The 19,735-nt window shown below is 47.7% G+C and overlaps 2 protein-coding genes and 1 long non-coding RNA gene across 6 annotated transcripts in view; 1 reads left to right on the top strand and 2 right to left on the bottom strand.

Moving 5' to 3' along the window:
* The window catches only part of FAM13B (family with sequence similarity 13 member B), a 39,951-nt gene extending 32,173 nt beyond the window's left edge, over positions 1–7,778 (bottom strand). For all 3 annotated transcript variants that reach the window (XM_015875677.2, XM_015875678.2, XM_015875675.2), the window contains exon 1: positions 7,663–7,778. The gene's annotated coding sequence lies outside the window, so the exon portion shown is untranslated. The remainder of the gene's footprint in view (positions 1–7,662) is intronic.
* A 68-nt stretch (positions 7,779–7,846) lies between these two features.
* Positions 7,847–14,720, top strand: LOC107320133 (thymosin beta-12-like). 2 transcript variants are annotated; one of them, XM_015875697.1, is made up of 3 exons: positions 7,847–7,959; positions 13,396–13,503; positions 14,369–14,720. In XM_015875697.1, the coding sequence occupies exons 2-3, from the start codon at positions 13,404–13,406 to the stop codon at positions 14,404–14,406; spliced, it is 138 nt and encodes a 45-aa protein (XP_015731183.1). In that variant the 5' UTR covers positions 7,847–7,959; positions 13,396–13,403; the 3' UTR covers positions 14,407–14,720. The 2 variants fall into 2 exon arrangements, with proteins under 2 accessions (XP_015731183.1, XP_015731184.1); XM_015875698.2 differs by lacking the exon at positions 7,847–7,959 and adding an exon at positions 12,411–12,535.
* LOC107320134 lies at positions 8,244–18,758 on the bottom strand. The gene is made up of 8 exons (XR_004308926.1): positions 18,572–18,758; positions 17,115–17,214; positions 16,481–16,760; positions 15,498–15,655; positions 15,277–15,409; positions 14,931–15,178; positions 13,742–13,808; positions 8,244–10,020 (listed from the first exon to the last, which is right to left on the bottom strand). It is a non-coding gene; the product is annotated as an uncharacterized LOC107320134 (long non-coding RNA).
* Between the last annotated feature and the right edge of the window lie 977 nt (positions 18,759–19,735).

Consider the following 19,735-nt stretch of genomic DNA (forward strand, 5'->3'; position numbering starts at 1 on the left):
AAGGAAATCATGATCAGAACGTAACATTTTCGACAGTTTTAAACTTGGTTACAAATCTAAACACCACATTTGAGGAATTCTCCTCATCAAATCAACAGTCTCTTGCTCCAAATGTAAAACATAATGATCACAATTAGTATGTGTAATGCAAGAGTATGCAGAGAAGTCCCCCTTTTCATTTAGGATTTAGCCAACTTTAAAGCACAAGTTAGCATGGGTCACCTTGGCCATAACAATTATGAAATGAAATTCTGTATTTTCCAGACTCATTCATTCTTCTCCCTAATTAGGTTAGACAGCGACAAGTGTGTCTTAAAGTACTTACCATAGTAAAACATTTAATAGCCAAGCACTGGTTTGACACTCTGATTTCAAACCTAAGCCAGTTCTCATCAGCACGGATCTTTTCTACAGAATTCATTACCTGCCCTCATCACCTGTTTAAAGTTCAGACAACTGCCAGATCCAAATACAAGCAGCAACTTCCCTGAAGCCACATTCCCTAGAGCCACCCATATTTTTACCACCTTTCAGAATCCAGTGCACTTGAATATTGCTGACATTCTCAGTCCTCCCCAGACTACATCCATATTTTGGAGGAGTTTGACATACAAGACTGCTCTGTCACCATCCCCAACAGTTTCTGCAGTAAGGCCTACAGGTATGGAAATCTTTGCCTATCAAAGCAAACAGTACTGACCAAAATTATCCCCTGTTGCCATCTCTACAGTCCCACATTATGCAAAGGTTGTAAATCTGTTATATGCCTGACATACATGGATCCTGGCCTGAGATCTGAACTCCAGCTGTGCTGACAACAGAAAATGAATGATATTCCAGTCAACAAGCTTTACTGCTGTCACCAGTCATCTTCCTGTCCGTCACTGGGTGTTCTTGGCTACTACAGGATGCTGACAGATTTCAGCAGCGAAGGAGTTTCATGTCATGACACTGCTATGTTTTATGAAGATGCTGCCCAGCCATTCTTCATCTTATTTTGGTGTATTGTTAGTCAGCATAACCTTGGCACGCAAGTAGATTTTCATCAATCCCTAGACATCGTGTGATTTTCAAAACATGGAGTTACAACCACTCACCGTTCTCACATTCTCACCAGGTGAGTCTGCCCACAGTGAGCCAGGAAGGCTCCTATTAGCCAGGATTACCCCAGCTGCAGGGTTAATGGCAGCTGGGAGAAACCTTTGATGGATTTGCCCAAGGCTTCAGGCTGCCTCGCTAAAACAAACAAACAAACAAAGCCTCAAAACCAACATCACCTAATAAAAGGAGCAAATTAGAAGAAACCACTCTGTTATACCACAGCACCAAATAAACAGCACAGAGCTCCAGCTCTCACACCAAGGAGAACCGTGCTCAGTTAGCACAGAAACATAAGCCATTTTCCCCAGGTGCACTACACAGACAGGCTTCCCAAGCAGTGATTTCATTCAGGAGACATGGGAAAGAAAGAAAAATTAAAGCTTTAACCAGCTTGGCAATGTAAGAACGATGCATAGCAGTGAGGTTCACACAGCCTGGATGTGTCACTTTTTAGAGCAAAGCCAGATTTACAAGCCAAGTTCATACTTCAAACCAAGGTGTGTACAGCTCATCGTCACCTAGATGGATTAGGGAGCACCCAACTTTCACCCTCACCAATGCACGCATCCTTACACATGTTCACTGAACAGATCACAGTTTTCAGCATGTTTGGCTTTGACTGCAATATTTGATATTCACTACCTCTGGAAAAAGCAAAACACTAAAATAAGCAAAAGTTAATCTGATTTTAATTAAGTTCTCTCTCCTTTTATTTCCACCATTCCACAAATGAAAGGCAGGCTCAATAACTAAATACACATTTTTTTAAACATTAACAGTTTCTCCATGCTTTGAATCAGGATGTACATTGCCATGAAGATAAGCCTGAAAACCAGGATATGACTTCTACCCTTCAGTACTTCTAGAGTCTGTATGGAGCATCTACAGATACCAAGCAACACTGAGCCTTTTTATGTTTTCCCTTTAAGTACCAGGAACAAGCTGTATCCATTCCAGTATTCCTACCTCTACACGTTATCCAGAGCTTTCAGGATCAGTGCTTTCCCCCAGGTTGCAACCTACATGCTTCACAAGTCCTGCTGAAATGCAGTAATACAAAAATATTCACTGTTTTGTGCTTGATTATAAATATTTTGGCCACACCTCCCTCCGCCTCCCTCCCTTTAGTAGTGCAGATGTTCACAGGGATCCCCACAGCTCACAATAATGCTCTGCAGGAATCTAAGCACACCCCTTACTCTATTCCAGAAGTTGAAAGGAGCACATCTCCCATGCAACATCCTGAGCTTAAGCAGCTGAAGTATGAGAGGAAGGTGGTTTCGTTCTGTATTGTATCCTTCACTGCTATCATCTGTTTTATATCTTTAAAACATATACTTTTAATAAAGCGAGTACTTCATAGAGTCTGCTGGGAAAACAGCACAAAGAGTCTCATTTTGCCATCATAACAGCATTCACTTATCTTGGCAAGTGAAGAAATATTCACACCCACACATGAAATGCCACCAAGGAAAACACAGCATACGTGGCTAACTGTCAATATTTGAGCAATATGCAAGTTCAGGTTTAAATTTGGTTCAGTTTTTACATCTCTGGCTGAAATCCAAATGGCCCGATGTCATCTTAACTCACAGCCCTTCCACCTTTCCTTCAAACAGAGGAATGAAAATCAACAAGTAGAAATCAAACACACAACAAAGAAGGCCAGAAACTGAAACTGCAACAGGAATGAAAACATTCATTCTGCATTTAGAGTCTGCGCCACAAATCTCAACTATGTGAGCCATTCTTTAGTTGCTTTATTTCCTTATCAAGTACTTCACATCATGTGAAAAGAATAAAATAGTGAAGCCAACAGCGACTGCAGATCTGCCCTGCTTTATGAGGCTGCCCTACAGCTGAGCAGGGCACCGACATACTTCCCCTTGCCCTCAGGTTTTAACAAGACAAAAGGAAACCGATAACAGTTTCCCTTAGTGCCACAATGACACCAACTGACTCTACCGGATGATCCCTATGTCACTTGTATACTCGTATTTGTTGGCATCCCCAAAGGATGAAATATCCAGGGGCAGAAGAGCTCATGTTCGACTGATTCTCAGATGCTGCTCGGCTAACAAGTTCAAACAGAATATTATGCTCATTTGAATTCATTCTGACAGTGCTGAAAGGAGTGGAGCAGGTGGAGGAGGAGAAACAGCTTGGGGAAGAGAGGAAAGCAAAGGAAAACCAGCTTCAGACAAACAAACTGAACGGCCACCAGCTCAGGACACAGAAAAGGACAAACACTACTTGTCTCAAGAGCACGGTTAAAAGCACGTTGAGAGCTGTCTGAGTGCTTGAGTATAAATAGATACACAATATCCTCCACATAAAAAGAGCTTCCCGTTTTAAAGCTACACTTCTATGCTTAACATATTTGAGGACTCAAAAATTACTTGAAGAAACGTTTTACAACCAGGAAGATGAAGTTAAAACAGATTCTGAAAGCCAGATTTCCTCATCAGCACCATCAGCTCTTGAATGGCATTTCAGTCAGGAAATCAGCAAGCAGACAACTGGGCTCACCCAGCTCGGTGTTGTACAATGACCATCTTGGGGCAATGCTTTTAGAACAAGTGTAGCTAGAGAATCCAATCTGCAGCGCTGGAGGAAACCCCTTCCAAATTGCCATCTCCTCCAGCAGATGGGATCTCCCTGCTCCCCTTCCTTGGTGCAGTTATCTCCCTGCAGACATGGCTGCAGTCAGAAGGGACCAAGCGTGCCGCACACAATCACAAAAGCACTCAGCAGAAGCAACACCAGCACTTTAATTAATAAACTCATCACATCTGTGCCTTCGCACATACTCAGCAACGCACAAGACCTCGACAAAATGATCTGAATTTCTGCATCATCTGACACCAGCACTTCTGAGATAACCTCTGAAAACGCTCGTTATATTGACAACAACACACGTTACATCAGATTCAACAAAACACAACTGCAATGCAGTTCTTGTTTCCTGGAAATACAGGAGCAACCCCTCTAATATGCAAATCAGAGCTGCTCCGATTCTATCTATATGATTTTACTATGGAACAGGGTCAAGGAGGCAGCTCATGAAAGCTCTTCTAAAGGAGATATTAATAAAACGAATGGAATTTTGGAGTTTATGTTTAAAATTCACAAGTTCTGAAGCCATGTACTGAATTGTATTAAAACCATTACATTTTAATCTGCAGTTTCTGACAGAACCAGACCACGCTGCCTCTAAAAAAGCCCATCATCAATATGGATCTCCAGGAGAGGCACAGCCCAGTGCCTGGACCCAGGGACGAGCACTAGCTGCTCTAATCACAATGATTAGGAAGAAAACCAAGGAACTTCTGACTTCAAGCTGCAAATGAACCAGCTGGCATTAATGAAGCACCACACAAAACATATAAGCAACAGTGAAAAACGTTTGCGTTCTTGGAAGAGAAAGCAGAGCTCATCGATTGCTGATTGTCCACAGTGTTTTGATGCACAGAGATAGCATTGCCTATAAAACCCAAAGGCTTCATAGCTGCAAAACAGCAATTCCTGATCCTTCTCTAATGATATTTTCACACACAAAACCAATCCTGAGTATCAGGTACCAGAAAAAAGCATCTCTCTGCTCGCTGCATGACACCCACTGCCAGATTTGCTCTCAGCTGCTAATGCACACATGCAGAATCCTAAAGAATCTCCCTGCTCACACAGATCCCATCACATTCTTAACAACAGCAGTTAATAAACAACAAGGCTTTTGTATCTTGTGCAACAGCTCACGATATTCACCCTACCCACCTCCCCCCAAGGCCAGGCTTACCCCACTCACATATACTTCCATCAGATAATACAGAACTCCAGTGCAGCACTACAGCAGTGCAGTGAGGTAACACACAGGAAGAAGTTATCAGCAGAACTATGCAACTTGAGAAGGTCACGTTATAAAACCAAAGGAGCTGAACAATTATCGCTGCCGTAACGACAGACTTTGGGACAGAAGTCAAACTACCACAGAGACACCAAAAAATACATACTATAAATATATAATGCAGCTAATTTATTATATATCAGTTATCCCGTTACATCTAAAATCATCAGCTCGGTTCTTCCCCTCCCAGATAGGGAAGAAGAAACACACTTTGGGACTCAGTACATTACAGAATGTAATACAAAGCCCATTTGCTACAGAAACACTGCCTCTGTCATAACCACAACCACGTGCCATCAAGAGAAAGGACGGCCTCAGTATCTGCTGGGGGAGGAAGGCGTTCCAATGAAGAGCTCCATTCTGCAGCAATGCCTGTTTGAGTTGCAGGGAGGGATAAAGGACGGCTAATGCTTCATATAAGACAACCAACGCTTCTTGCAACTTGTCAATGACCAAATTGAAAGACATCACAAAGATATCACAGCAGCGTGAATAAGATGTAACTAAACTAAATAAAAAGTCACCTGATGACATTAAAAGTGAAGTTCAGCAGCAGTGGGAACACGTACCTGAAGGTGCGATTCAAGTTCCATTATTTTTCAGAACACACTGATTTTATCCAGACCAACTGAGCTCTCCCAAACCCCAGCAGCTGGCTGGGAAGTCAGTACAGAACTACAGAGCCAAACCCAAATCTGCTGGAGCTGACAGCTGTCATTGTACTCTAAGTTTATTTGCAGGTAACGTTTGCAAGTCATCGCTAAACAATACAGGCAGCAAGAGACTCAAACTGCCCGATGTTACCAACTCCTTGGAGTGCAAAGCAAAGCTCCTGTCAGAGTTCTATCTGGGTACAAGACATGAGACATAGGGCTGCTCTGCCCTATAGGGACTATCAGTCATATAAAAAGCGTTACAAGTAACAAATCTCACATTCTTCAGAGGATAATTTGAATAAATATTTCCTTCATTCCTCTATTTCTCACTCAGACTTCTTCATCAGACACAGAACTGGGTAACGATACAAGAACCAGCTGGAAGGTTTACAGCCTCCCACCCTTACAGCTCCAAACACCGAATGCCCTGCAGAAAGCAATCCACTTCCCTCCCAGTGGCTCCAATGTGCGCTCACAGGGCAGCAATGATAACGTGGTGTTACACACAGAACTAAAGGATGACTTAAAGTCACGCTCTCACCAGCCTCACTTCCTCTTCCTTAGAGCTGCTGCTTCTTTGAGAGAAGAAAAAAAGAAAACGACAGAAAACACCACCTCAGACATGGCAGGTTTAACTGACTTCATAACAAGACCTACTAGAGTGCATCACTGCTGTGCTATGAACATCTCAACAGAGATCAGAAGGTTGAATATCAGAAAAAGAAGCAAAGAAAGCTTCCAAACAGAGCAGAGACATTCACAGAACTCAGAGAATCCCCTACTTGACTGATCTGCCTTAAATAACGTTTTAGCCATCCAGTCAAATGCCATCAGAACAACAAGGTGTTTGATTTCAATACTGTAATGTTGCAAAGACCAGGAAGGGACCCCTGGTGTAGGGCAGCATGTGAAATACAGAAGATGAAGATTAAAAAGAGATTCTAAAATCTCTGAATCTATGTTGGTGGGGAAAAAAAAACACAAAAAAAACCCATAAAGCAAATTAATTGTAATGAGAAGTTAACAAAACTACACAGGATACACAACAGAAAGGGGCCAACAGCTGATCTTCTTGCAATGCAGGCTAACAGACTAGAAGACTGCATCGCATAGAAGGCAGAAAAACCTTCTAACCTAAATGCCAACCTGAACGATCAACTTATTCCAGAGTCACATAGTAACTATTCTGCCCTTGGAGTCACTCAGGAATACCAACCCCTCAAAAAGTGTAGGTTTGGATATAATCAGTTTCAGTTTTCATTCTCAAATGGGGAAAGGCTGGAGATGAGACATCTGGTGGTTGTGACTTTCTTCCTTCTTTACCTTGTCTCTGCCTTGAGCCTGACAGTGGTTCCTTGCACAGAAGGCCCCCAATAAAAACCTCACTGTGTATTTCCAGCGCTTGAGAGGAGCTTACAAGCAGGAGAAGGAGTGACTTTACATGGTCTGATAGTGCGAGGAGAGAGGAGGACGGTCATAGGAAGAAACTCTTTACTCAGACAGCAGCGAGGCGCAGGCACTGATGCCCAAAGAGTGCAGCGCCCCACCTCTAGATGTGCCCAAAGCCAGGCTCAATTAGGCCTGGTAGGAGACAACTGGATAGGCTTTATGTGCCCTCTGACCCCTTGGGTGAGAGGGATTCTACGATTTAAGGAGGCAAACAGACCAAGGAGCTCAAGAGCAAACCAGCTCCGGTCAGAAGCTGCAGCACCTGAATGGAAGGAGTCCCCAGCACAGGAGCAGCCCACGGGAGCAGCCCCACGGAACAATGGAACGCGTATCACGGCTCCAGCCGCGCTCCATAACGAGGGACCCCCCGCCCGGTTGTGGTCCTCCTTTGCCAGCTGCCCGCGGGCGGTTCCCGCAGCCGCTCGGTCACATCATGTCCGCTCCGTGCCCGTCACGTCGGTGAATCCCGCACCGACTCACAGCGGGTCCCACCCGGCGGCTCAGCCTCGACCCCCGGCCCCCGTTCCGCGCATGCGCCCCTCGTCCCCTCACCGTTGCCGGGTGACTCGCCGTCCCCGCCGGCCTCACACAGCGGCAGGTTCCTCCGCCTCTTCCCACCCCGCGGGCCTCTTGTCGCCGCTCCGCTCTGCTCGCGGGCCTCGTCCGCTTCTCCTCCTCCTCCCTCTTCTCTCTGTCTCCCTCCTCCTCCGTCCGTCCCGGTCTCCACGCTGCCGCCCCGAGCTCCGTCCGTCCGCACAGCGGCTCGGTCGCACGAGCAGCGGCTCCGCCAGCGGGGGGGGAACCAACGGTAGCGGCGGCGGCTGCCGGAAGTGACGCCGTGACTGACAGGTGCGGCGCGCGCCCCCTCCCGCGGGGTCACGTGGTGCGGGGCGGGGCGGTGGGGGGGTAACGGGGGGCAACGAAGAGCCTCATTTACAGCGCGGTATCGCTGTACTGCGGTGCTATGCCGTGATCGCATGGAAGGCACGGAAATGTGATGCACAGCACAGACATCATCTGCTGTAATGACTTCATGTCATACCCAACTGCTTTTACTTGGGGGAAGACTACCCCAGCCTCAGCAAACTGTTTGCTTTTGGGTTTAATTGCCCGTCTGCAAACAGAGCGTTTGATACAATATACAGGTTGGATCTGAAATGGCCATTGATACAATATACAGACAGGTTGGGTCTTAAATGGCCATTGATACAATATACAGACATGATGGGTCTTAAACGGCCATTGATAGAATATACAGACAGGTTGGGTCTTAAATGGACCCTGTTGACATCATGCAACACATTGACCAAAGAGAGTCCTTGGAACAGCCAAGGATTAACAAACAGCAATGCTTCCCAGCTGGTTGCTCTGCAGAATCCTTCCCTTTGCTGTGTGTTTATTCCAGAAATGGAGCCATGTCAAACGTTTCTACTTGGTTTTCAACCAGAGTTTTGTCATTACAGCATAAGGGCGGTTGTTTCTCCTTTGTGTGTTTGGAAGGTCTGTCTTTAAAGCAGAGATCTGGGGATATAGGGCTAGTGTGGCTCTTGAGGCTTGCTCACGTTTTAATTGCATGGCTGCAGATTTAACAGGACAGAATTCTTCCCTCCTTGAAATTCAAGACATTGAAAGGTTCTCAGTTCCACTTCCTTCCTTCTGTTCTCCTTCCCACCCCCATCTGTAGACAGCTGAGTTATTTGAATTTTATGCAACCTTACATTCATCCAAAGGGAAATCTCATTCAGTGTAAGCAGCAGAGAAGAAGAAATTACACTATTGCACATTTTCATTTCTTCAGTTCCCATTTGCTTTTCTCTTTATTCTCCAGTTTGGGCAGCAGGCCGACAAACTCATGCCCTGAAGCGAGCTTCCACTCCAAAGTGAACTTGAATTAAAGCTTGAATGTCCCCATCCCCTTTAAATCCCTGCACTTAGAACCTGCAAGGATCTGCACTTGAGCTGTGGTGCTCCTACTTCGAGCCATGTAGCTGCAGTTCAGGTTAGCACAACCTGCCCCCTGCCAGCACCATCGGTCTCTGCTGCTCCCGTGTTATTTCATGGTGTGGTCGCTCACATTCAAAGTATAATAACTGCAGAGGTGACAAACTGAGTGTACAGAGCTCGACTTAACCCTGTTAAGAAGGTAAATCCTTCACAAAGCTGCAGATGGTTTCTGGTTTTTGGTAGATACTTGCAAGGAGTGAGCCTTAAAGCAGCCACTGAAAACAGTTCAATTTGGTCCAGTCCTGGGAAAACAAAATAGCTCTTTGCTTTGGATGCTGCAGAAGGAATATAGCCTAATATAGTTCCTTTACATCTCAGAGAAGAAAAACAGCGTTTACGTAGCATGTTACAGCATTCATTTGAGCAGGGAACAGACAGCAAATGTGGAACCTATTGATTAGCACTTTCTTAGGTAACTGTTGGCCTTGAGCACAAACTGTACTATCTCTGTGTGTAACTTACAAACAAGCTCACAGCATCGGAGAATGATTGTTGGAAGAGATGATGTATGAATCCCTTCACGTAGAAATACAGTGTTTTATGCTGGAAATTCCTTGCAGAGATTTGCTAGGAGAGAAACCAGGCTGTGCTGCTCTGCTTCAGCAGCCTTCCTTCCTCAGGCAGCTGATCTCTGGCTTTTATTGCCTTCTCTTTGCCTGGCTTATCAATATGGTGCTCCAGTTGCAGATGAAAGTGCCACAGTTCATCAGAACGGTGCTTCTCCCTTTGTTTAGGGTAAAAAAGAGTGAGCACTTCACCAATGGATTGTTGGATTCAATGGGCTGCTGAATTCCAGAGCGGTCAGCTGCACTGAGAAGGGCCACCTCCAAGCACAGTCCCAGTGCTCACCCATCACTTCTTTCTCTGCCCTACACCTTGCTTGTGAGATGCTCCCATTCCTAGTGTCTAGAGATAGAAATAGATATATATTAAAAATATATGTTAGTAAATAGTGCAAATCATGCTAACCTAGCATTTCTAGAGCAGTATTCATCACCATTTGCCCTATAGTACACTGTTGTGACTAATATGTCACATGCTTCTTTCCCCACCCTTTCTCGGGGAGAGAATCACATGCATGGACATTTCATATTAATCTTTGTCCCTTAATAATGCACACATATGTCAGCACATTTTGCTAGAGAAGGCAGTACCAAAGCCAATGATGTAGTGCTGGAAGATACGGCTTTGGGTCAGCCTTTCAGAAAGCTCTGCTGCACGAATCTCCATCTGGCTAAACAAAGTTCAACCCCAGAGTCAATTTTGGAAGTCCAAAGAAAAAGAGGGAGAGAGAAAATTTCTACTCCCACTGGCTCACGTTTACTCCTCTGTTTTGTTTTTCTGCTGCAATATGGCTCCTAGCATAGACTAACTACAGAGCTAGCTGGAAAATGTGGGGTTGGGAAGCACAGCCAGAGCAGGAGGACTGTCCCACATCCAGCCTGTCTTCTCCTCCCATCTGCAGCCGCCCTTAAGGCCCAGTGTTCTGGAGGAGGAAAACTGAACACCTTAGGTAACAATCAAACGTACACAGGAGGACAAGAACCAATAGTTTAAGCACCATTGATGCAGGATTACAAGAGACATTCTGCCAAAGAGACATCATTGCCTTCCCTACACCCCCAGGATTCATTGTCTCTTAGCCTGGGAACCTGTCTCCGTTCCCAAACATGGATATTGTTTTTGGCAGCAAGATAGAGCAAGCAGCACAAAGGGAACTGAGAAAATCCTTCCACTACGGCTGTTGTCTCCTTTCTGTTCCCCTAAGGGCAGAACCCTCTAAGTGTAGCTTACAGCTCACCCCGTCCTGCTGCCTTGCTGGAAGGTGCTTGATTCCAGGACTTGGGGTGTAGAACCCAGCCTGGCAATTCTGACCTCAAGAAATCAATCTCCTGCCTTTACCACCAAAAATACCACAGCACTTTGAAAATGAAATCACCGTCCTATTTGAGTGGGTGTGTTACTTCCAGACGGTTGTGTCAGCTCATTGGCTCAGCTACAGACTCCAATCTGCACGCCTGCTCCCCGACAAGTTCAGATGCTTTGTCCCTGTAGGTCCCACGTAGAAATAGATCAATCTGATTCTCAGTGCCACACCCATGAGAAAGAAACCCCCCTCCTCCTGCAGTTGCCCACCTCATTTCCATGCAGCTCAGCACCTCCCCAGCTTCTCTTGAGCCAGAGGTGAGTGCTGCATCCCCAAGCAGGGGGCAGTGCAGACACAGACTGAGCCAGGCTGCACCACTTAACAGAACTTTGATCATAATGAGCTCAACCACATTGCTGCCCACAGCCCTTTAGGTGCAGACACAGCACAGACAGGTTTGCATGGTGCTGAGCTCAGCAGGATCCAGACCATCCCTGTGGAGTTCGAGCTGAGCTGTGCAGATGTTCTCATGTGAAGGTGCTCTGATCTCCTTCGCCTTGTTCATTATTTCAAGCACATCCTGGAGGAAGAGGTCCTTAATTCCTGTTCTCAGTGCACACAGATCAAACCCCAAAGCTTTCCGCTTAGGCCTTTGGAAAGTCCCACATCACTTTCCTGGATCTCTCCATCAACTGCATTTGTCTGCCCAAACATCTCACAGCTGCCCAGTGGCTCTTAGAGCTCATCTCAGTTCCCTTTAAAGTCAGCAGAGCAACCAAAGGACTCCAGCACACTATTAATGTTACCCCAGGTTGGACACCTACAGGCAGCAATAGGACATGGCTAGGGATGGCCGCCTTGTTCTGTTTCCCACAGTGTCCCAGTAAAACACAGCCGAGGGCTCCCAGCCATTACAAAGGGTTTTTTAAGTCACATCTCTCAGCACCCAGAGCATGATTTCCTTCTGCGAGCAGGACGTGCAAACACAGCTTCTCACAAAGCAGGAAGGTGGGTGCTTCCCAGGGACTGCCTTGCAGTGAGTGGGAGGCACCTCCATGGGGGTTTATAGCTGCTAAACCTGAGAACAAAGGGGAGATTCTTTGTTCTTCCTCCCAGGACTCACTCCTGGCCACCAGCTCATGGATGAGCCCTGGGTGGCAGCAGTGCCACCGTCACTGTGCACAGAGCCATCTCAAGGGGTAGGATATCCCCCTGAACTCATCACCCAGAACAAAGCACCAGCCCTTAGGTGAACTCCAGACCTCAGCATTACAGCAGGAGGGCAGGAAACTCCAACACCGTCATCTTGGAAAAGGAGGAGAGAGAAAAAAAATAATAATCAATCTGTATTTTGGCAGCTTTCCGTGTTGGTTTTTCCATTTTCTGCAGAAGCAATTTGTCCTTTCACTAAATGCTGAGCAATCCCTGCACAGAACTAATCAATATTAATGGCGATGGGACCGGGGGTGGGAGGAGAGGAGGGATTAACGTGACCTTTTTAAACACGCGCTGCCTCAGACGGCCACCGAGCAGCTGAGGAGAAGCAGCCAGACGGTAATGCCATGTGCTTTCAGTAGCTTTGCTTTGCTGTGAATATTTGCTTCTGTTGTCTCAGAGCAGATAGGAATAGAATCAGGTTGTCTTAAGGAAGGGAAAGGTACGTGCCTGCCAGCAGTCCATAGGCTGATCCATCCTTGGTAGAACCTCTGCTGAGCTCAGCAGAACAATGCATGGGACGAATTGTAGCTTGAATTCCTACTAACAGCAGGAACTGGATGAGGGATGGTTTGTCAGTGCAGTCCGTAATGCTGGTGTGCTTTGTGGGTATCTGTTATAGCAGGGTCCAACCGAACGCACTGACTCGAATATTGAGTGTGAGAGCAAACAAAGGACCCTGCAGAGCAGCCCTCCTATTGTCGGGCACAAACGCACACAGCAGTTAATCCCCCCCGCTGCAGGACCGACTGAGGGCAGCGTACTCAGAATTATAGGAAAAGCCTATTAATGAAAACAAACCCGTTATTGAAGCTATTTGTGCATGTTGGATTGGTGGCTTATTGCAGAATTTCTGGGTATCAGCATTCCTCAGAGCAGCAGTTCAGGTCAGGAGGTACCGGGGGTTACTCTCTGTGAATGCATTGCCTGCCTTTAGTTTTGTTTCTCTGTTCATAATGTGACTTTTAGAAACCGATGCTGAGAAACCTGTATTAAATTCTATTCATGCCTTTCCTCTTCTGCTCCGAGAGCACCCAGCTGTGGGGAACGGTCCCAGATTGAGGCGTGAGATCCGTGTTTGTTTCTGAAGAACCATTTTTACTGCATTTCTTCACTTTTACAGCAGAATTTGCCTTGCAGATGGTTGAGAGCACGGCACGAACTAACAGAGCTGGGTGTGCTTTCCCTTTCTTTGTCAGGACCCACCATGTCTGACAAACCAGATTTTGCAGAAATCGAAACGTTTGATAAGACCAAGCTGAAGAAGACAGAAACCAGAGAGAAAAACCCATTGCCCACCAAAGAAAGTAAGTGCTTTGTGGGGCTGCTTGAACTGAGAGCAGCGAGAACGTCTGTCCGTATTGCAGCTAACGTGTAAAATGAATACTAATGAAACCCATCCCTGCTTTAAATGGGGACCAGTGCCAAAACTTGTACTAAATGTTGAGTTTCCAAAGGTAGGAGCAGCTAAAACCAATTGTGCTTTTTGTCTGGGAGTAACCTGATGGCATTGACCCTGCTAAAAGCAAAGGTAATGGGACATACCTGCACAGATGCTCAGGAGGGGAGGCAGCGTCCTGGGTGGGGCTGGCCCTGGTTTGGCACATCAGAGCTGTGGGGATAAAGAAACAGCATAAGCCCATCACTGCCTTCATCAAACAGAACCTCACCCCCCAGCACAGGGCTGCAGTCCCAGGCTTTTTCCTTCCCCCACACCTGTGCTGTACCAGGAGCCAGGTGCTGGCTGCAGTTCCCATTTGGTTTTGGGTGTGAAAACAGCACTTCCCTGCTCTTGAATTCTTCTTTGGCAGCAGCCTCTCTCAGAAGAGCACCCCTGACCATAAAGGGAGCCATTACATTCATATTCTATCAGATGGTTTCTACTTGGGGTGCGTCAGTGCTGGCAGCCATGGGGACACACCATTCCCCCAACAAGAAACCCATTCTGCCCCTGGCTTGTCGTCCCTGCTGATGTTCTGTCTGTCCTACGAGAGGAAGATGCAACATCACAAACTGCACCTCAGTATCAAGGCAGACACAGGAATATGGCAGAATATTGGGGCGATCAAACCCAGTGGGGATTTGCCACCCCTCAGCCACAGCAACCTGCGTTGTCCCCAACCCTTGCAGTGCTCATTGACAGTGGTTTTGTCCTCTGTGTTTTTCTGGCAGCTATCGAACAAGAGAAGCAAAGTGAGAGCGTGTCCTGAGCATCACAGAGAGGATGCGACTGCTGCTTCTTCAGTGGAGTCTGGGCTTCTGTGTTGGGTTTTGTTCTGTTCTGTTCCCCCTCCCTGCCACCTTCCCCTTAGTGCTCCTTATCCATTTCATTGAGCAAATGCTCCTTTCATGTTACTGAGAAGAAGTCTGTTCTGTATTTGCTGAAGATGTTCTGTATTCTTAAAATGAAAAGTCAAACTTCTGTATCACCCCCATCACTTGCAAAAGAAACAAAGAAAATACAACCACCAACTGCATAAAAATGTTTTCCTAAGCCTCACCATGAACAAGTTTCTTCCATCCAGCTGTGTTTGAGACTTTACAAATAGGAGTTGCTGTGAAAATCCTACCACAGAGGTGGGTGTGACTGAGGGCAGCAGCTTTGCTCTGCCTGTGCAGGGGATGTGCTGAGCCAATGGTGTGATGGCATCTGCCTTCATCTGACGGCACTGACTGCACGAGAGCATTTCAGGGGAGCTCCAAGGAGCAAATCTCACATTCTAACAGCTCTTACCTTTGGAGAAGGGCGTGAATAAGACAGGAAGCTGTCAGCCTGTTTCAGTCCTATCCAGCAGCAGGTTGGAGGTCTCTAAGACAAGCTGATGGCTGGGCTGAGGAAGGACTCCCATTAGGAGCTCAGGTGGGAATGGCTGCAGCTCTCTCACCAGCATTCTGCCCTTGTTAACCCATTCAGATCTAATCAGCCTTGGTACCGCCCTTTGCCCACCTGATACCAAACAATATGGGAATGCTGAAAGGACTCTGGGGCAGTAAAGAAAATGAATTCATTATAAAATTGTTATTGCATCAATTTTATGGGATTTGAGACACCTCAGGCAGCAAATTGGTGTGTAACAAACCTTCAGAGCAGGCAAGGTATCCTTAAGTCTTCATTACTGGTGGTGCAGAAACACTCTCTCTGGGTTGGTGAGAGCTCAGCAGAAGTCTGCTCCGGTCCCATTCTGTTCTCAGTTACATGCTATCATGTTTGCTCTGGAATTAATTTGCAGTCATATCAGGGGAGTACATGATTAATTTGTGCAGATACACTGCTGCCACCAGGGCTGCAGCCTGGTCCTACCTGCACAGGGAAAGGGGATAACTGAGTGTGTATCCCCTCAGCAGGGACACTGCACTTGCAGCTGGGGGACGTGCAGCTGACCTACAGGCTCCAGGGAACAGGAATGAATGGTTGATGCAGAAGGGTCTCATCACTCAGGAGCTGTTTGACAGCTGACACTGAAAGTGAAGCACAAGACCTGTAATTAAACAAAAAGAGCATAGCCACAAAACGGGCAACTTTCCCTAGTAATGAAAGGTAAATGGTGACCAAGGGGAACATGTTACATGCACGGCTGGTGACTTCAGAGCTTGGGGGGGGCTGTGCTTCCACCCAAGGGCTGGGAGCTTGGCTTTGGCCAAATATCTGCTGTGATGGCAGCCCCGTGGTGGAGGAGGCAGCATTCAGAGCTGATACTGAGAGAACAGCCCCAGCTGGCAGCCCGCACTGCTAAGAGCATTCGGGCAGATTAACCACTGCTTTCCTGTGCAACAGCTCTGGCAACCAGCATACACCACGACCACGCTCAGCATGTGAGCCCAAAGACTAAACTTGCTTTATTTTCTTGTGCCAGAAGACAGCATTCTGCTCTGCATGACAATCTCCCTTGTTCCCTGCCAGCTTGGAGCATCTGCCAGCTCACACAGCACAATAAGTTATAAATCACCCCAAACTCTGCATACAGAGGAGCCAATGGGAAGCACCCACACCCCCCAGATCCCAAGGTCTGTGCTCTGCTCTCAGGCAGCAGGAAGGAAAACAAGGTCTGGTCAAAGCAAGAAAACAATAGAGATATTCTCCTCTTTGCTTGCCCAGAAGCCAAGGATTAACAGCACTGCTCTGAGGACAGAGCAGCCCACAGCACCAGAGGCACCAGGTTTGTCCCAGCTGTTGCTGCCCCAGCCTCACTCTGCTCCCATGAGACCTCTTCCCAGCTGAGCTATTTGTCATTAGTGCTCAGTACAGTAAACTTAAGCCTTAGCACTTTTATTAGTGTGACTTACCCATCTAGGAAGGCTTTTAGGCCAAAGGACAGAATCAGTCCAGCTCCCCAGCCCTGTGCTGCAAAGCTCTCCAAGTTACAGCAGAGCTCACAGCAGCTGCACACCACAACAATCTCTGCAAGGTTCAAGGCCGCAGCTCACCCAGCACAGATATTGCAGGTTGGCACGTCTGGAGGCTGCTTCTTCCACCATCAGCAGCTCAGAGAGGCTTGAAGTTGAAGATGTGCAGTCACAGAACCCGAGTTTGAGGAGCCTCCTCCCTTACTACAGCATGAAGTCACTGCATCAGGAGATTAAGGGTAAAAAAGCGGAGGGCCAGGTCTGGCTCTCTGTTACCACAATCAAACAGCAATATGGCCCTTATCTGCAGGGTGGGCTGAGGGCACAGACCAGAAAGTTGCTAATTACCTGAGGCCAAGACAGAGTGATGCTGATTATTGCAGTCACTGCTGTGGATGTGTTTCCTGTAACCACACTGAGCACCTCAGGTGCCCCTCAGAAACATCTTAAACTGCTCCAGACCCCCACCCACAAGCAGGCTCACTGACAGCACCCACTCTTGGTACCCAGACCTTCCCCATCTTTCTGCAGGCAGGATCTGAACTGGGACAGATCCCCCACAAATCTCACCCACCTCCAGTTGGGGGAACTTAAGGCTTGAGGCTAATTAGCTGATGGGCAACAGGCCTTTGCTGTTTGGATGCTTTACATAATGAGACAGTACCTTAGGGATCCTGCAAAGGAAAAAAACAAACAAACACCTTTGGTGCTAATCCCACCACAGGAAAAAAAAAAAAAAAAAAAAAGCAGAAAATAAGAAAGAATCATATACAGACAAACACCAGCATTCTTGGCACTGCAGTAGAGCAGCCTTGTCCCCCTGTCAGTCACTTGTAGTTGCTCTGCACAGTCACAGCGAGTGCTGGCTGAGCAGAGGAGAGAAGATGCTTGATTAAACAAGGCTCATTGGGCAGGTGTTTGATAACAGGGAAACGCAGGGAGGACAAACCCTGAACCTGTTGAGTTCCGGATTAAGCTCAGCTACAAACCACAGGGGAATTCTGATGGCTCCAGTCCTAAAATACACTTTTTCCTCCCCCAGATGAGGTGGTTGAGGTGTGTTACAGCATAAATGCCCACACCAGGCTCAAGGAGCTGCAGGTCCCGCACCCAGCACTGGGCACAGAGGAGCAGATGTTCACGTGCAGGTGTGTGATCCTGATCCGACCCCGTGTGTCTCAAGCTCACGTTTGGGCTGAGCTTTGCCTCCCACTGTAGCTCTGTGCCAGGCCAGGCATCTCCACACACTGCTGTCATTTCAGGACAGAGCATTCAGGAAAAGCAGTTGCTGGTCCTGTAGGGCTCCAGCAGCACTGAGAAGAATGAAAGAGGATTTTGGAACCAACCAACCATCTCAGGCATCTGAAGCCAAATTCAGAGTGAAAATGTTTGCATTTGGCAATGTTGCAGCAGGGAGGGAGGAGGGAGCGATGTGGGGATGTGTGACTCCAAGTGGGTGTTTTCAAACAGCATTTTGTTTGGGGAAAATAATCCCTCTTGGTCTGCTTTGTTTCCTCGTGGTGCTGGAAACAATTCTCCTTCTCAGTGGAAAGAATTGGATTTTCCTGTTGCTGTGTCCCTGACCTGGAGGCAGCCCAGGCTGTGCAGCCACTGGAGAGGTCACCTCCAAGAGTTAAAGAAACACATGATGGGCCCCATATCATGTATTTGGTTCAGCAATAAGAATACAGGCACACATAACCCGGTCTCCGCTGCAAATCGTGCCCCGGGGCGGACCTGTGGGAAAGGCCAGTCACGGAACCCCGAGTTCTGCTCCCGGTACCGCCCGCTCTGCCGGCTGCGCACAACGGGCCGCCCCCAGGGGGAGCCCCGGCACCGCCAGGACAGATCCCGACCCCACAGCAGCGTGCGCTCAGAGCGCGACCCCGGGGAGACTCAGCCCCCATAGGGCTCTAATGGGGCTCCGTGAACCGCTGGGCAGCTTCGAACCTTAAAGCTGCTTTAGTAAGGCCAGAGAGCCTGCCCCGGGTCTTTGCCTCGCTCAGGTAATGCTGGAACATCTTTTCCTACCTGTCACAATACGTGCACGGCACCAGCTTCACCTGCAGGCTGTCTGAAGCCTCTCTATGAGGATGCTGTCAGTGCTCCTGGAAAAGCAGGAGCAGAAACAAAGCTCTCTACCCGCCGGGCTCTTCCCAGCAAGACTCAGAGCTCTTAATACTTCTTTCCACCCCAGTTCTGTGCACTCCTCTGCCTGGAGTGGGGCTGCAATGAAAATAAAGGTCAGCCTTAAGAAAATATTCACGGCTCAAATCACTGCACCCCTCTGTGACGCTGAAAACTGCCCCCATTTGCTGCCAGAGCTGCCAACCACTGCCCTGCACAGCTGCACAGCTCCAGCTCCACACCACGTATCTGGGTATCTGGGCTCAGGGCTTCCCCAGGACACAGAGTGGGTCAGGGCAGGAGAGGGGGCAGAGCCACAGCCATTGAGGGACACAGAGCCCGGTGGTGTGGAGAGCTGTGGAGCACCACACGAGCAATGTTATTCAGCAGTTAACTTAGCTCAAGTTCGAATGGGAGCGGTGAAGAAGGAGGTGATAATTTTCCTTCATATCAGGGTCCTGATCTCTTCCTGGCCAGGAGTTTATCTGCTGAGGAGCTGTGTTTTCAGAGTGGGAGATACCCACATACTTAGGCCGTAACCTATCTGCTGCACTAACACTGCTTTGCATGACACTTCCTCTAACGAGGGAGAGGAAAACAAAACTCCCGGCACTGCTTTATTGTGCTGATGTGTAAACAGCCCCGTGGGCTTTGAAAGACACACCTGGAGGAGCAGACGAGGTGAGGCCCGTCGGGTCACAGAGCTGAGGGATGGCAGACTAAAGGCTGATGGAAACCCCAGTGTCTTGTCCTACTCTGCTCTTCATGGCAGCTCAAGCAGCAGAAGGACTAAGCTGGTTGCCCAAAAGTATCTTCATCTCCTCTTAGGATGCTGCAGAGAAAGAAGCACAGAGTAGCCATGGGGGTTTAGTAACACATCCAGCTCTGTGAGGATGGGCAGGCAGACCTAACAGCCCTTCCCAAGTGGAGATGCCGAGCGAGGAGCAGCTTTGCTCTGCTGGAGGGAGATCTGGGGCCAGGAGAATGGGATTTCTGTGTACCCGTGCAGGGATGCACAGCTGGGCTCTTACCCAGACTGGAATCTGCCTATAGCCCCAATGCTGGGTG

Source organism: Coturnix japonica, chromosome 13 (assembly GCF_001577835.2).
Source record: "Coturnix japonica isolate 7356 chromosome 13, Coturnix japonica 2.1, whole genome shotgun sequence".
In the NCBI taxonomy this organism is placed as follows: Eukaryota; Metazoa; Chordata; class Aves; order Galliformes; family Phasianidae; genus Coturnix; species Coturnix japonica.

Bases quoted from the DNA above. Each gene is read 5' to 3' on its own strand.
- LOC107320133 (XM_015875697.1), top strand. From the start codon at position 13,404: ATGTCTGACAAACCAGATTTTGCAGAAATCGAAACGTTTGATAAGACC. The intron at 13,504-14,368 runs GTAAGTGCTTTG...TTTTTCTGGCAG, and splicing joins CCCATTGCCCACCAAAGAAA to CTATCGAACAAGAGAAGCAA.